General features: G+C 36.3%; 1 protein-coding gene across 1 annotated transcript in view; it reads right to left on the reverse strand.

Moving 5' to 3' along the window:
- Positions 1-324: 324 nt before the first annotated feature.
- LOC131276813 (vomeronasal type-2 receptor 116-like) overlaps positions 325-18,286 on the reverse strand; it is a 30,718-nt gene continuing 12,756 nt past the window's right edge. The window contains exons 2-6 of the mRNA XM_058290386.1: positions 17,783-18,074; positions 16,587-17,393; positions 7,909-8,136; positions 7,412-7,535; positions 325-1,247 (exon numbers count right to left, since the gene is read on the reverse strand). Coding sequence (XP_058146369.1) covers positions 325-1,247; positions 7,412-7,535; positions 7,909-8,136; positions 16,587-17,393; positions 17,783-18,074 — 2,374 coding nt within the window. The remainder of the gene's footprint in view (positions 1,248-7,411; positions 7,536-7,908; positions 8,137-16,586; positions 17,394-17,782; positions 18,075-18,286) is intronic.

The raw sequence follows: 18,286 nt of genomic DNA on the forward strand, positions 1-18,286 counted from the left end.
AAGAAATCTATATCCGGTTTTCCAGGATAATTTGGAAAAAAAGAAATTGAGAAACAAAGAATTGAAAACCAAAATGGAAAACTATATAAATATATTCAGAACACACAAAATATCTAGTATATCAGTATTCAGTGTTAGATTAATTGTGATATAAAAATAAAATGAAATTTAAAGTTGAAAAGTTGGATGGTTATGGTTGTCATTCTGATATTTTTAGAGAGAAGGAAAATTAGATTTGCTTCATGATCAGTGAGGGTAAACACAATCATGGCATAGATTTTCTTCAGACCATCTATTTATTGCAGGAAAATATTCAATTAGAACTTAAGCCAGCTTATTTCCCCCAGAAGGTGGTTTATACCATAATCCATGCTGAGTGTTCCTATCTGGCTTTAACAAAATAATATAGCACTTTGGGCCAAAGATGCAGCCTAGTAATCCAGCACTGGAAGCCAAGATGGAGAAGATCTCCACAGCTGCCATGACCTTCCCCTTGGTGCTGTGGTAGACAGGGAGGAAAGCGACCCAAACACTGCAGAACACCAACATGCTGAAGGTCAAGAACTTGGCTTCATTAAAGGTGTCAGGCAGGTTCCTGGCCATGAAAGCTACAGTGAAGCTCCCGAGGGCCAAGCATCCCAGATATCCCAGGACACAGTAGAAGGCAGTGGGTGAGCCCTTATTGCACTCGATGATGATATAACCAGGCTCAGAGTGTGCATCTTTATCAATGAATGGGGGAGAGGTTCCCAGCCAGATTCCACAGATTGTCATCTGGATCAGGGAGCAAATGGGAATAACAAAGTTAGGTGCCCCTAATACCAACCACTGCCTCATCCTTCTCCCTGGAGCAGTGACCTTGAATGCCAGAACCACAGTGATTGTTTTGGCCAAGACAGTGGACACAGCCACAGTAAACAGAATTGCAAATGTGATTTGTCGTAGGATGCAGGTTGCTGTGTTGGGACGACCGATGAAGAGCACAGAACAGAGGAAGCACAGCTTGAGAGAGATGAGTAGGATGTAGCTGAGAGTCCTGTTACTGGCCTTGACAATGGGAGTGTCCTGGTGCTTCACAAAGACTACAAGAATAACAGCAGTGAGGAAAGAGAAACAAAGTGCTGTGCAGACCAGAGTCATGCCCAAAGGGTCTCCATAAGCCAGGAGGGTCACAGCTTTTTGGATGCAGCGAGTTCTCTCACTGTTTGCATACTGATGATCTGGACATCTCAAACAGTGCTCTATATCTGACAAGAAATGTAAAGTGTCACCAGCACATATTCAGTAATTCTCACCTATTCACTGGACCCAAAAGAAAAAAATTGGACAATTTCAGCCAAATCTGTCCAGTTTGTGATGACTCGATATAACTCTGTGTTTTAATCTGCTTGTTTTCCTTCCCCTAAACTTTCTTTTAGACTTCTGGCTTTCTTTTGGAAGTTCAGTCCTTCAATTTCATAACAGTTCCACTTTACTCACTTTTGAGCTGCCATTCTTTTCTTTTTTAAAATGTATTTCTTGGTGGATAACATATAGTCATACAAGGCAACAAACCATATGTGTATGCCTTAATGAATTACGAGAAAGTGACACTATGGGTAACACCACACAGGCCAAGCACTAAAACATACCCAGCCCTCCAGAGGCCTCTTTTCCAACCTCTATCGATCATTTACTCCCTCTCAAATCTCCAAATAAACTACCTTCTTGAATTCTAAGCACTTAGCTTACTTCTGCTTGGGTCTTTTACCAATATTATTTGTGAGATTCTTTCATTTCACTGGATGTATTTGTATAGTTCATTCATTTTTTAAAATTTTTATTCAAAATTACTAATAATATGAACATACACAAAGACTAAGTATAAAATAAAAGTTGTGAACTTGCAAACAAACATGCATAACATCATACAGAGATCCCATACGTCAAGCTACCACCAACACGCTGCATTGTTGTGAGACAAAATCAGGGAGTATGGAAAAAGTGTACCAAATATATGGTATGGATGATGGCTGGTGGTGATATACTGATGATATTATCTCATAACCTGTAACAAATATTCCCCTGTTTTGGTGTGTTGATGAAAGGGTGTTGTATGGGAATTCTACACATATGCTTGTTTTATAAGTGCCAACTTTGTAATAAAAATATATTTTATACTATTTATACTAATAATAGAGTAGGCTGATGATAAATACACTAAATATAACATATGAAATATAGTTAATAGTAAGATTGTGATAATATTCTTTCATAATTTAGATTTCATTCACTTTCTAAATATATTTTTATTTACTTTTTACAGACTCACCAACAAATATTTCCTCTTCCCTTTACCCTCATTCCCTAGTTACCTCCTCACTGCTTTCTGCTCCTGGGGATTTGCTCCTTTTTAACATCTCTTATAAATGACATTTCACTTCCTTATTTCAAAGAATATAATGTTTGCAAGGTTCTTCTATTTAGCAGTGCATATCAGAAATTCAGTGCTCTTTGTAGCCAAATCATATCCCATTGTTTGTATGTCCCACTGCTTATTTACCCATTCATTCATTAATAGACATTGGGTCACTTCCATGTGTTGGCTATTGTGAAAAATGCTGCTATAACCATTGCGCACAATTAACTGTTTGAGTACATGTTATTACTCTGTATGGGTATATCCAGGGAAATGGAATTAGCAGATCATGTGGTAATTCTATTCTTTAAGAAATTGACATATTGCTTTCTGCAGCAGTTGAACTATTTTACATTCCCACCACCAGTTTATTAGAGTTCCAATTTCTCCGCATCTTTCCAACACTTGTTCTTTCACATTTTTAAAACATAGTCTTTGTGGGTGTGAAGTGTTATAATCCATTCTCTTATAATGCTGTATAGAATTCTATTAATACATCATTTTATATCTATCCATTTTACAGTTTATGGACTTTTGGTTGTTTATGAGTATTGGTTGTTATTATTATTATTTTTTTAAAGATTTATTTATTTATTTAATTTCCCCCCCTCCCCTGGTTGTCTGTTCTTGGTGTCTATTTGTTGCGTCTTGTTTCTTTGTCTGCTTTTGTTTCTTTGTCCACTTCTGTTGTCGTCAGCGGCACAGGAAGTGTGGGCGGCGCCATTCCTGGGCAGGCTGCACTTTCTTTTCACGCTGGGCGGCTTTCCTCATGGGTGTACTCCTTGCGTGTGGGGGCTCCCCCACGCGGGGGACACCCTTGTGTGGCACGGCACTCCTTGCGCGCATCAGCACTGCGCATGGCCAGCTCCACACGGGTCAAGGAGGCCCGGGGTTTGAACCGCGGACCTCCCATATGGTAGACGGACGCCCTAACCACTGGGCCAAAGTCCGTTTCCCAGGTTATTATTAAAGTTACTGCCATGAACATATTTGGTACAATATGATACTATAAATTTGGATCGTGTAATAAGCAAATATTCACCATTACAGGTAATACCATAGAGCTTTCCCAATTTTACACCAATTTACCATCCAGTTGTTCCATATTCTTTTCTCTTTTTTTCTTTTTTTAAGATTATTTATTTATTTATTTATTTCTCTCCCCATCTGCCCCTCACCCCACCTGTCTGTTCTCTGCGTCTATTTCCTGCGTGTTCTTTGTCTGCTTCTGTTGTTGTCAGTGGCACGGGAATCTGTGTTTCCTTTTATTGCGTCATCTTGTGTTACCTTTCTGTGTGCAGAACCGTTCTTGGGCAGGCTGCACTTTCTTTCATGCTGGGCGGCTCTCCTTATGGGGCACACTCTTTGCGCATGGGGCGCCCCCATACAGGGACACCCCTGTGTGGCACGGTACTCCTTGCCCACCTCAGCACTGCGCATGGGCGAGCTCCACTAGGGTCAATGAGGCCGGGGGTTTGAACTGCGGACCTCCCATGTGGTAGACGGATGCCCTAACCCCTGGGCCAAGTCCGCTTCTCTCCATATTCTTTTCAACATTGGACACAGTAATAATGTTTAATTTTAGCTTTTATGGGATGTTTTGAGTATTTCATTATGCTTTTTAACTGCAATTTCCTTGTGAACAATTAATCTGAGCACTATCACATATGTGCATTGCATGTTTGGAGATGTTTTGGTAAGGAGGGCTTGTTCACACATCAAACTTTTTTCTAATGAATTTTTTGCTTATCTTGTTTCTGTAGGAGCTCTCATTTTATTCCTGATGTGATTCATTGCTGACAAGATCTATTTTAAATAATTTAATCCACTTGTGGCTTTACCTTTCATTGATGAGCAAAAAATAGCAGTATTATTGTAGTTAACATTTATCAAATGTTTCCTTTAAGGTTGATGTTAAATTTGTTTTATTTAAGAAATTTTTGACTTTGAATGTGAAAATATTCTTCTTTATGTTTTTTTAAGAATTTTATTTTTACATTTAGAATTCCAATGTGCCTGATTTTGATGAATCTTTATGTAAACAGATTGTTTCTGGATATGCCATTTGGGTTTTCTTTTGTTGTTGTTTTTTTTCCTTTTCTATCCTTATGCTGAAAGAACATTATTGTGACTTCATAAAAAATGAAGCAGGTAGAATAAGTACTCCAAGTTTGTCTTGACCAAGTTATTCTCCTGTTTGATTCATATGAGTGATTTAATGAGCTTCAATTGCCTCAGAAAAGTTGGGATTTTGAAAGCAATTTCATTGTATCAATCCATTTGGAGAATAATGATACCTTTCCAATATTGAGTCCTTTCCCTTATGAATATGGTTTCTCCCTCCATTTATTTAGTCTTTTTGAAATTTTCTAAATGATTTTCTATATCTTTATGTGCAGAAGTCTTTCCAAAATTTGCTTAATATTATTTTTAGGTATTTAATACTTTCAGGATATTGTAAATATCATCTCTGAAAATTTCATTTTAGAAAGTCCTATGACTTGCATATATAAGGATTTATATTACACTTGTATTCAGAACACTAATCTCAGTTTATAAAATCTTCCCAATTTTAGATATACACAATAAAATCCTTCACAAATTATGTCAGCTCTATTTTATCCTTTCCCCTAATTATTCATTCCAATTATTTTCCTGCCAATATTACATTGGGAAAGAACCCCAGTGTATTGGTAGCCATGTTAATATTGTGGAGTTCTGTCTCATTATTCATCTCCCAGGCCTGAAATGCTTCCAAATGATGATACTTCTTAGTTCTCAGGAAGTATCATTTAAGGGATTAAGATAAGTCCCTTCTATTCCATATCTGATAAGTGATATTTTTGTTTGTTTTAAAATCACTGGTGGGTGTTGAATTGTATTAAATGTTTTCCTGCATTCATTGAGATGACTCTGCTTTTCAGGGGGCAGACAAACTGAATTACCTTGAGTTGTCATGAGAACACATCTTTACACAAGCTGGAAACCTAGACTACAAAATTTTTTTTTTGATAGGTGAGTTTATATTTAAAAAGCAAGACACCTATAAATTTTCTATCTTGTAATGACCTTATAAGATTTTGATAAATATGTTAAGCTCTAATCATGAAATGAATTGTGTTTTCCCATTTCTTTCCTATTTCCTGGAAGAGTTTGAGTAAATAAGCTTAATTTTTGCCTTGAAAGTTTGGTGGAATTCCCCAGTAAAGCCATTGGTGAATATAAAAATATATGACAATGTTTTAAAGTTTTTAAAGTGTGGATTCAATAATTGAAGGAGATATGAAACTTTTCAGATATTTCATTTTTTCTTGGGACATTTTTTGGTAACTTATTTTTCTGGGAATTTGTGAATATAATTTACATTTTCAAATATATTGGAATGAAATAGTTTATACTAGGCTTTTATGATACAAAATTCTGCACAGAGGGCAACTTTTTTTTAGTCCTGATATTATTTATTTTGCAAATTTCATTTTTCATAATACACCATTCTAGGGATTATTAATTTTTTTCCTAATTCTAGCCTTGCTTTATCTTTTTATCCTATCTAGATTGTCCTTTATTAAGTTTCTTATAATTATTATTTTCTCTCTTCTCTTTTCTTTATGATTTATTTGCTCTTATTATTTTAATTTTTGAAGAATACTTAGCTGTTCAGTTTTTTCATTTAAATATATATAATAAATAATTTAAAATTATATATTCTATCATTATACATTTTTATCTAAAGACAGCTAGCTTTAGCTCTATCCCATATCACTTAAAATGTAGCATTTTTAATTTCAAAGTAGTTTTATAAAATCTATTGTATTATCTAAATTTAATGAGTTGCTAAAATGTATATTTCTTGATCTCCTAACATGTGGGAGTAGGCGTTGATGGTTACAGTATTCTTTATATGTGCACATGGAACATATACTTGTACCTGTATTGTACCGATGTGTACATGGATCATTTTCCCAAATTGACAAATTGCTTTGTTATATCTTTAGTCTGAACACATCTCCAAAAAATGGAATAATAGGAAGTGTTTTGGAAAATTTAACCTCATATTAATCAATAAATGAAACTCAGAAATTCCCCACCAAAGATGTCATTCCAGCATGTAATATCATGAATATGGCTAATTTCAAGAATTGTATTATGAAGAAAATATGGCATATTGATTTTCTGTCACATTTATATACCGTGTCTCCATCTCCATCCTCAATATCTTCTGTGATCTTAGTCACACTGAAATCTGTTTTCCAGTTCTCTGAATCTATGAATAATACATGCAGTGGTGATTTGCTTCTTTCTCATTTATAAGAATTCTGCCAAGAATTTATTGCCCCTTCATTCATCTTACATAATACTAATGCTACTGCTTCTATGAAAAACTCCATGGAACCATTTGTCCCAATGAATTTGCAAGCCCTTAAACCTCTGCACATGCACTAATTGCAGGCTTTAAGGATGTACACAAAGTATCTCTATGTTTTGTCCCCACGGTCAGCTGTGAACTATGAGAAAGCAGAAAGTGAAACCCATTCATTGTAGATGCGTTGTATATTGTCCTCATATGGCACTCCACAGAAATATTCATTTCTAAAAAATGTAACAAACGTTCTGAGCACCTGTTCTTCATATCAGTGTTAGTTATGGTGAAACTGAAGAGAATTAAGACCCAAGCTTTTGATACAATCTAAATATTCTTTCAAACAGGATGCAGAGCAGGTAGTTATAATACAATGTATTAATTACAGGATAAGGATGAAACTTAGTTTACTATTGTGAGTTCAAGAAAAGTGTTTCCTATAGATGACTGCCTGCAATGGGTCTAAAGTTTATCAAATATAATAGATAAGTGCAGAGGAGTGTCATCTCAATGGAAAATATTATTGATTATAAAATTACATTGCTAAATGAAGGATGAATTTTGACTCTAGTTTCCTACAGAAACTTTTCAATACCTTGTATGAGTGGGGGATATAAAGGAGAGATGGGACTTTCTTCTTGTCATGAACTTACCTGTCTCATTGGAAATCTCATTCTCTGGGCATGCAGTACAAAGAAAGCAGCAGGCAGGCTTTCCCAACTGAGATGTTTTGCTGAAACCAGGAATACACTTCTCACTGCATACTGAGTGGGGAGTCTGGGAAGAAAATCAAAAACCTGTTAAAAAGTGTAACTTTATCTCTCCAAAATATACACTGCTAGGGGTGTTGACACAAACACAAATTTAAATTTTAAATACATGAATCAATTTATCTGAAAGGATTTCATTTTCATGGTAATATGTGAAATACAAAATAATATATATATATATATATATATTTATATATAATATATATATATAATGTGTCCTTACCATCCATTTGACAGTGTGTAAGAAAAATTTTCAAGTTGAAGGTTAAGATGTTAAATATACAGATTGGCAATTTACTGAGCAATAAGGAGGAAGGAATCCCCCATAAAGATATTTTCTTTATATGTAATACAAAATACGATGATTGAATCATACCCACCTCTGAAAATCCTGCGTTCCACTCTATCATCTCCTCAGATATTGAAAATTGTTGATCATGTGGCATATCTGAAGCAAATTGTCCTACTTTAACTTTTAGACCAAAACCTTCTGGAAAATTCCAAAAGTTGAGAATGTCAAACCTGGTATCCAATTTCCTTGCCTCATCCAAAATCACGTGGTCACCAACAGGATTTTTAAATTGTGTGTTTTTCAGAAATGGGTGCAGCTAAAAGAGACATCATTTGTTGAGAGAGTTTGTCCAAAGATTAAAGATTGAAAACCCAAATTAGGGAACATCCATGAACCTATGGGAGCCCTGCTTCGTAATACAAATTAATTATTAGCATCCGATGAAGTAAAAGAAAGAAAAGTGAATGGAGAGAAGATGGGAAAATATGGTGGCCAAATAAGTAGCTAGAAATGTCAGCTTGTCCTACAAGACAATTAGTAATCACCCAGAACTATCTAAAGCAATTGTTTGGGGTACCTGGGGGACAGTGGAGCATCCTGCAACATCTGAAAGAATGGAGGGAGACTGCCCATTTGCAGATATTTGTGAGTAAAGTTCTCCCCACCATGGAGGTTGTGGCAGCAGTGCAAGCCACCTTGGAAACTATTCTGAGTCTGAAATTGGAAGATCCACTTTGAAAAAAATGCAGAGAAAGAGACTTCGGTGTCAACTTCAGCTCCTGATTAGGAACCACAACTGGATAAAGTATAATCCTAAGAACAGCTCAAATTTGAAACTGCCTAAGTCAGAAAAAGAACAGTAGGCTAGGCTCCCTTTTAAATCTGTCTCTGGCATGATGGGAGGCAGGGCTGACAGAAAATCACAGTGAAGGTAGGGACTGGCATCTTTCCACCAGAATTGGACAGCAGCCCTAAGATAGGCTCCAGCCAACCTCTGGCAGGAAGGAAGCTGGGGGGACCTGGACCAACCTCTTTGTGTAGCCACAGGTGATTTTGACAAGTACAGACTGAATATTTGGAAATCTTAGACCTGCTGATTTTTAATCACTTTCAATTCCATCTTCACCTCTGCCTCCAAATGGGATAGGAAGGGAGCTGTGTGTCCTCAGCCTTTCTGGACAATGGTAGGCACTTTTGGATTGCATAGACTGAACTGGTGGGTACCTGTTGATCTGCCCCCAACTCCCAATAGGTAAGGAGGGGTCTTAGGTTTCCAGTGTCTTTCCAGGCAATGGCAGGTAATTTCAGCCTGCATGGTCTGAACCTCTGGTCACCTGTGGGTCCACATCAATGACCCAAAAGGATAGGACAAAGCTGGCATTTTCTCAGTCTCTCTGGGCAATGGAAGACCCTTTTGGCATGCATGGAAGGAAGGGCAAGGTGCCTTGGGATCCACCCCCACATGCTGAAAGGTTAAGAGGGGACTGGTGTTTCCTCAGCCTCTCCAGGTATTGGTAGGCACAGACTAAACTGTTGCGTATCAGTGATTCGGTTCTCACCCCTTAAAGGGAAGTTCTTCAGGGCAACTGAAGCCATATTTAGCCCAAATGAATATGATTGCTGTGCACTCTAGAGAGTCCATCCCCACCCCCAGCAGGGAGGCGCCCCAGAACTATGTCATTCTACCTCGGCCTGACATTTTGAACCTATATGGCATAAGATTGAAGCCCATACCTGAATCTCTACCCCCACCCATACCAGTCGAGGAAGGGTCCTGAGGCTTCATCAGTCTATTTGGACAACTACAGATACTCTTTGCCTGAACAACTTGGATTATTATGCATGGCTGAAGTTCTGTCCCTACCCCTGACAGAGAAGAAATGTTGGAGAAGATTAATCAGTTCCAGGGCAATGCAAGCAGCTTAAGCCTCCACAGCTTGCAGCACCAAGCTCACCCTCAGTTTCTACTACAACACCAGCAAAGGAGAAAAGGCAAGAAGGATTTAAAGTAAAAGGAGAACATGCATCCACTATAAATAAATGTTGTAAGCCAGATGCCAAGGCACCAAAAAAATAAAAATACAATCCTTGATAAGAAAAAGGAAGATATGGGCTATTTAAAGGATCAAGATAACCCTCCAGATGACAAAGGATTTGCCACAACTAAGACTAGATTTCAAACAAGTCTCCTTAATAAATTCAATGAGATAGCTAAAGGAATTAAGGGTATTAAAAAGACACTGAATGAGCACAAAGAAGAATTTGAAAGTATTCATAGAAAAACAGCAGACCCTATGAGAATGAAAGATTCAATAAATGAAATTAAATACACACTGGAGCATATAGCAGCAGATTTGAGGAGGCAGAAGAAAAGATCAATGAGCGTGCAGATATGGCTTCTAAAAGCAAACATACAAAAGAACAAATATAGGAAGGAACAGAAATAATTTAACTGAGTCTCATGGAACTAAATGGCAGAAAGACATGCAAGCATACATGTCACTGGTTTCTGAGCAGGAGAAGAGAAGAGAAAAGGGGCAGAAGGATTATTTGAAGAAATAATAGTAGAAAATTTCACAACCCTATTGACGGACATAGATATCCATGTCCAGGATGCACAGCACACTCCCATCTGAATAAATCCAAATAGACCAACTCCAAAACACATAGTAATCAGAATATCAAATACCAAAAACATTTAGGGAATTCTAAGAGTAGTAAAAAAAAAAGTGATGCATAACATAAAAGGGATACCATATAAAATTAAGTGATGATTTCTCCTAAGAAACAATGGATAAAATTAGGAAGTAACATGATAAATTTAAGATACTACCTGGGAAAAAATGTCAGGCAAGAATTTATATCTGGCAGGACTGTCTTTTAAAAATGAGGGCAAGTTTAGAATAGCCATGGATAAACAGTAACTGAGAAAGTCTATAACAGAGACTAGCATTGTAGGAAATACTAAAGAGAGTGCTAGAGTCTGAAAAGAAAATAAAGGAGACATTCTTGGAAGAGAGTCTAGAAATGAAGATTATATCAGTATAAGTAACTAAAAGTATCAAAAGAGTGGTGAAAATAAAATATAATTGATAAAACCCAAAGCTTAAAAAGGGTTAAATAAGAACTGATTTCACTGGAAAAAACATTAAATATTAATGGATTAAAGTCCCCTGTCAAAAGTCACAGACTGATGGAATGGAAAAGAAAATATGAGCCACCTATATGTTGTCTGCAAGAGGCTCACCTTAAAACCCGGGATACCAAGAGATTGAACATGAAAGATTGGAAAAAGATATTCCTCCATGCAGTAACAACAACAACAAAAATGCTGGAGTAGCTCTATCCATATTGGATGAAATAGACTTTAAAAGCAAAATTTTCATTGCACACAAGGAAGGATATTATATATTAATAAAAGGGGCAATACACCATGAAGAAGTAACAGTCTTAAATGTATGTAGATCTAAGCAATATGTCCCAAGATACATGAGGAAAACACTGTCAAAACTGAAGGGAGAAAAATGTATTTTGATAATAATAGTGGAGACTTCAATACTCTACTCTCAGCATTGGATAGAACACTTCACAGAGGATCAATGAAGAAACAAAGAGATTGAATAATATAACAAATGATTTAAACCTAATGGACATATACAGAGAACTGGACCCAAATATAGCAGGATATACATTCTTTTCAAGTGCTCATGGATCTTCCTTCAGGATAGATTGTATATTGGGTCACAAAGCAGATCTCAATAAAATCAACAAGATGTAAATTACACAAAACAATCTGTCTGATCATAATGGAATGAAGTTGGAAATTAACAGGAGGCAGAAAAGTGGGAAATTTACAAAGATAGGAACATTAAACATCTTGTCATTAAATAATCAGGGGGTCAAATAAGAAATTTTGAGTAAACCCACAAATATCTTGAGATGAATGGAAATAATAACACAGCATATCTGAACTTATGAAATGTAATCAAGGCAGTGCTGAGAAGGAAATTTAAAGTCCTCAGTGCTTACATTTAAAAGGAAGGAAGAGTTAAAGGCAATAACCTAACCACTCAGCTTGAGAAACTAGAAGAAGGACGGCAAAATAATGCCAAATCAAGTAGAAGGAAAGAAAGAATAAAGATTAGAAGAGAAATAAATGAAATTGAGAACAACAAAAAAGTAGAAAGAATTAACAAAACCAAAAATTGGTTCTTCAAGAAGATAAACAAAATTGACAAACACATATGTAGGCTGCTGTAAGAAAAAAGAGAGATGATAAAAATATATGAAATAAAAAATGAAAATGAGGACATTACTCCTGACCACACAAAAATAAAAGACATCGTAAGGGGATCCTATGAACAACTGTATGCCAGAAAACCAGACAATGTAGATGAAAGAAATAATTTCCTAGGAATGTACAAACTATGCTGTTTCTAAATGAAATCAAAGATCTCAACAAACTAATCACAAATAAAAAGACTGAAGCCATCATCAAACAAAACACTAAAATGAAAATCCCATGACCAGATGGTTTCACAAGTGAGTTCTTCCAAGCATTTGAAGAAAATTTAATACCAGTCTTACTCAAGTGTCTCCAAAAGTTTGAACAATAAGGAATGACACCAAACTCATTCTGGGAAGCCAATATCATCCTAATAGCAAAGCCAGATAAAGATATTAGGAAAAAAAATATTACATACCCATTTCTCTAATGAGTATGGATGCAAATATCCTCAACAAAATACTGGATAATTGAATCCAATGACACATTAAAAGAATTATTTATTATGATCAAGTGGGTGTTAATGAGGCATAAAAGTGTGGTTCAAAACAAGAAAAACAATCAACATATTACTGAACATTAATAAATCAAATAAGAAAAATCATATGACCTTATTAGTTAATGCAGAAAAGGCATTTGACAAAACACAGCGTATCTTCTTGATAAAAATAGTACAGAAGGTAGCAATTGAAGGAAACTTTCTCCACTTGATAAAGTCTACATATGAAAAACCCTCAACTAACATTGTACTCAAAGGTGAAAGACTGAAAGCTTTCAAAATAAGATGAGGAAGAAGAAATCAATGAGCAATGTCACCGCTGTTTTTCAATATACTGCTACAAATTCTAGGTAGAATAATCAGGCAAAAAGTAAATAAAAAGCTTCCACATTGGAAAGGAAGAAGTAAAATTTCACTGTTGCAGTTGATATGATCTTATCTCTAGAAAATCCAAAAAATCTACAATAAAGATGCTAGAGCTAATAAATAAATTCAGTAGATTGTGAGGATACAAGATCAATATGCATGAGTGAGTGGTATTTCTATACAATCATAATGGCACAATCTGAAGGATGAAGTAAAAAATTTCCATTTAAATTAGCAAATAAGAGAATCTCATGTTTAAGAATAAATTTCAACAAGAATGTAAAACACTTATATTCATAAAACTATAATGCATTAAGAGAAATTTTAAAAAGATCTAAAAAATTGGAAGAATTTTCCATGCTTATGGATTAGAAGACTAAATATCATTAAGAAGTCAATTTTACCCAAATTTGTATGCAGATTTAATGCAATCCCATAAGAATTCCAACAGCAGTTTTTTTATAAAATGGAAAACACAATTGCAAATAATATTTAGAAGGGCAAGGAAACCAAATGGTCAGAAATATCTTCAAAAGGAAGAGTGAGGTTGGAGGACTCTCACATCCAGACTTCAAATCATATTAGCTATCTACAGTGGTAAAAATATCATGATACAGGCATAAAGATACACACATAGACCAACAGAACTGAACTAACTGTTCAGAAACTGAACCTCACACATCTATGGTCCAGTGATTTTTGAGAAGCTTCTCCTACCCATCCTGCTGGAGCAGAACTATCTATTCAGAAAAAGGTGCTGGGAGACTGGATATCCATAACCAAAACAAGAAACAAGATCCCAATCTCATACCTTATACAAAAATTAACAAACAGTGGATTAAAGAAAAGCAAGAACCACAAAGCTTCTCAGAGAAATGTAGGAAAACATCTTCAAGACCTGGCAGTAAGTGGTGCATTTTTTTTTTCTGTTTTTTGTCTTTATTTATTTTTTTAATATTACATTATAAAAATATGAGGTCCCCATATACCCCACACTTCCCCCCACTCCTCCCCCCATAACAAACAATCTCCTTCATCACCATGAGACATTCATTGCATTTGGTGAATACATCTCTGAGCACCACTGCACCTCATGGTCAATCGTAGCCCACACTCTCCGACAGTCCACCCAGTGGGCCATGGGAGGACATACAATGTCTGGTAACTGTCCCTGCAGCACCACCCAGGACAACTCCAAGTCCCGAAAATGCCCCCACATCTCATCTCTTCCTCCCACTCCCTACCCCTAGCAGCCACCATGGCCACTTTTTCCACACCAATGCCACATTTTCTTTGATTACTAATCACAATAGTTCATGAATAGAATATCAGTAAGTCCACTCTAATCCATACTCTATTCCTCCATTCTGTGGACCTTGGAATGGTTGTGTTAGTGGTGTATTCTTAAACCTTACACTGAAAGCACAAGCATCAAAGGAAAAATATGGATAAATGGGACACCCTGAAACCTAAACACTTTTGTGATTCAAAGGAAATCACCAAGAAGGTGAAAAGGCAGCCTATTCAATAGGAGAAAATATTTGGAAACCATATATTTAATAAAGGTTTAATTTCCATTCAATATAAAGAGATCACTCAAGTCAACAGTAAAACGGGAAGGAATCCAATTTAAAAATGGGCGAAAGATCTAAATAGACATTTCTCCAAAGAGGAAATTGGAAATTCACAATAAATGCTGGGAGGATGTGGAGAAATAAGAGAACTCCTTCACTGTTGGTGGGATTGTAAAATGATACTGTGTCTGTGAAAGACAGTTTGGCAGTTCCTTAGGAAGTTAAATATAGAACTGCCCTATGACCCAGCATTCCTTTACTAGGAATATAGCTAGAAGAACTGAATATGTGAGATATACAGACATCTGCAGACCAGTGTTCATAGCAGCATTATTCACAATTACCAAAAGATGAAAATGACCCAAGTGTCCATCAACCAATGAATGGATAAACAAAATCTGGTATATACATATGATGGAATACAATGCTGCAGTAAGAAGAAATGAAATTGGGGCACTTATCATAACATGGATGAATCCTGAAGACATCATGCTAGGTGAAGTAAGTCAGAAAAAAAGGACAAATATTGCTATAGTCTTATTAATATGAACTAAATATGAAAAGTAAATGCATGGAGGTAAAATCTAAGTAGAAGTCATTAGGAGATAAGAGGAGGGCTGAGAAGGACTATTGATGCTTAATGTACGTTGGATTTTAATTAACTTGACTCTAAAATGCGGAAATTGATATAGTTGATGGTAACACATTAAAATGAATAGTATCTGATTTGTAAATGGTATTGCGGCTGAAAGGGTAGGCTAGGGATATAAAAGTCAAATGAAAGTAAGCTAGAGAATAGTCTAGGGGCTGAAAAACAGTGAACCCAGAGCTGGGTGACAATTATGGTTGATGGTTGATTTACAAGAGTGTCCTTCTGTGAGCTATTCTAGAATTGTGTCACTATTTCAGTGTAGTGAGAATGTGGATAAGCATGGGAAAAATACAATTAGTGTGACCTCTTGACTGTGGTTATGAGCGTTACTGTAATATTCTCCTCAATGCTAAAAATATATTGTGTTGATAGTGGTGGGGTATGGAGAAATTTGACAAATGTACACTATTGGCAATGATTGTTGATAATAGTCTGATGATATTATCAGATAATCCATATTAAATATTCCAACACTGTGTGATATGTTGGTGAATGTATGTTGTATGGGAATTCTAAACATGTGCATGATTGTTTTCTAACTTCACAACCTCTATAATAAAATATATAAAAAATAATATAGTAGTTTGGGGGAAAATACACCAAATGTAAGTTATGGGCTATAATTATTAGTAATAATTTGATGATGCCCTTGCATAGCTTATAACAAAAGTTTCAAAACAATGCGAGATGTTGGTGGTGGTGTGATGCATGTGACCAATGTATGATAATATGCCTGGTTGTTTTGTAAGTTCAGAGTTTCACTATACACTTATTTTTTTGTATTTTCATGTATGAATATTTCAATAAAATAAAATGTATGGAGGACTAACATATCATAGAGTCAATACACTAACACTCAATTTGTACAGAAAACCCAAAGGCAAGGTGATAAAACAATCTATACACATCAGTTGCAGAAAATCTTAAGGTGGATTATACCTAACCATACTCATTTAATCTTTGAATTCTCCCAGATAATCATATTGCAAAGCATGGTTATCAATACCTAAAGTAGTTGTGGAATTAAATGTGATAATGTATGTACAATACTCAACACTGTCTAAAAGGCATTAAGTCCTGTTGTCATTTAAGTGACTGGTGGAAGATGTCTTGATAATTTCTATTTAAAATATTAGTTGGGAATGAGGTTGAGATCCTTAGTAACAAAGATTGTAAACTCATTTCCTCCCACCCAATGGCATTTCCTTTTTGATGAACTTTTCTACCTAAGACTAGATTTACCTCCTAGACACTAAAACAAGTACACTGAATTCTGGGCTTTTGGGGAACAAACCCTAACCTATAAACTTGAGCACATACAGCACTCTAAGAAAGTCACATTTATGATATGTTCTAAAAAACACATGCTATTAAGTGGAAGAGGCATTACCTGCCAAGGCTCAAAAATAAGCCCATCTCCATTTCCCACTGACTGCATTTCTACTTGTTGAAGAAGCATTTCCTGAAGGCTCTGAGCTACAGCATACACTGCATTATATACATTATAACTCCCTTCATTCATGTCCTTGTCAAACTGCCACCAAGGCATCAACTCCAAGGAGGCATTGGGAGGACTACTTTCCAGAGTGTTACAGTCGGATTCAGAAAGCAAGCAATCAAAAGAGATGAACCACAATTTAGCAAGGTAAAAGTCTTCTGGATATTTTACAGGGTTAACAGTCTGGATAAAAGTTTTGAAACCCGGTATCTCACCATGGTGGTATGAAAAAATGAGAGTCCCATGGAATGAGTCAAGGAAAAAGTCTCTTTCACTTGTGGTAACATCCCATTTCGAGGTTGTGATCCAGACTTTCCCTATCACTAACACTCTCCATCTATAAAAACTCAAAACCAATAGTGAGTCAGAGTCACCATAAATGACAACCACTTTCACTGGTGATTCTTTGATACGTAAATGATAGTGCCACTCGAATATGAAATATGATTTCTCAGTGATAGGGATCATTTCCACAAAGGCTGCACAGATTCCATTCCTGTCCATCTCTTCTCTGAAGTCCCATAGAAACTGGAAACCTCTCTTGTCTTCTGAGATGACCAGCCCCACCCAGGTCCAGCTGAAATGCAGCATCAATGAAACCATGCCAAGGGCCAGAAAGGTATCCTTGGGAGCCATCTGATAAATTGATGGAAACTGGCCATCATCCCTCAGATTAGGATCATAAAAGCCATAGGTAAGCTAAGGGATAAGAAGAAAATAAGTCCATATGAAGCAGAGAATTGGTGAACTACCCTCTCAACCCCAATAAATAACAAGCATTCTTAGAAACATAGAAGAAAAGTCTTGCTCTTTCTATTTTCTAATCATCTCCTGATCCCTGGGAGTGTTTTAGAAAATCATTCATCAGTGTCTGAGGTCTGGGGAACTCCTTTGTCTTTTTGCCCCTTTCCTTTATATCTATTCCATATAAAGGACATGTGCACATCCCAACATTCTGTATAATGGCCACACCCTTTCAGAAATACATAAACAATTCCATACTTGAACTTTTAAGTTTCCTGAAAATCACACCAAAGGATACTTGATTTAATACTCGGCCCCCTCCCCCCACCCCCACCAAGGCTTACCTGTGGAATTTTGTAGAGTTCCAGCAGTATTCCAACCTGAACGGAAAGTGCCCATGATTTTCCTGTAAGGACTGCTACTGACTTGCTTTCTTTCCTACAGTTGTAATTAGGGTTGTACTTGCCCAGCCCGGATTGCCAAATGATGGGAATTTCCAAAGTTCTCTGTTCACTGTGCCGGGCATTGTAGATATCAAATCCCAGAGAAATGTTGGGTAATAGATGGGGATTCCTGTTGATCTCTTCAATGGCAAAAAGCATGGCCAGAACATACTGGTAGTTCTTGGTTGGAAACCTTTGTGGTGGGCACAGGGATATTTAGGGAAAAGACACAAATCATGATTATCTACCAATCCAATTCAATGACCAAATTAAGGAGCAAAGCACAGTGAAGTCATTCTAGACTGGGTCTTCTGAATCCACAATATTTTAGCTAATGCTAAAAAGCTAAATATTTCTTTAAAGCCCTGACTGAATTCTACCTATATGTGAATAGGTAAGGGTAGC

Source organism: Dasypus novemcinctus, chromosome 30 (assembly GCF_030445035.2).
Source record: "Dasypus novemcinctus isolate mDasNov1 chromosome 30, mDasNov1.1.hap2, whole genome shotgun sequence".
NCBI classification, from domain to species: Eukaryota; Metazoa; Chordata; class Mammalia; order Cingulata; family Dasypodidae; genus Dasypus; species Dasypus novemcinctus.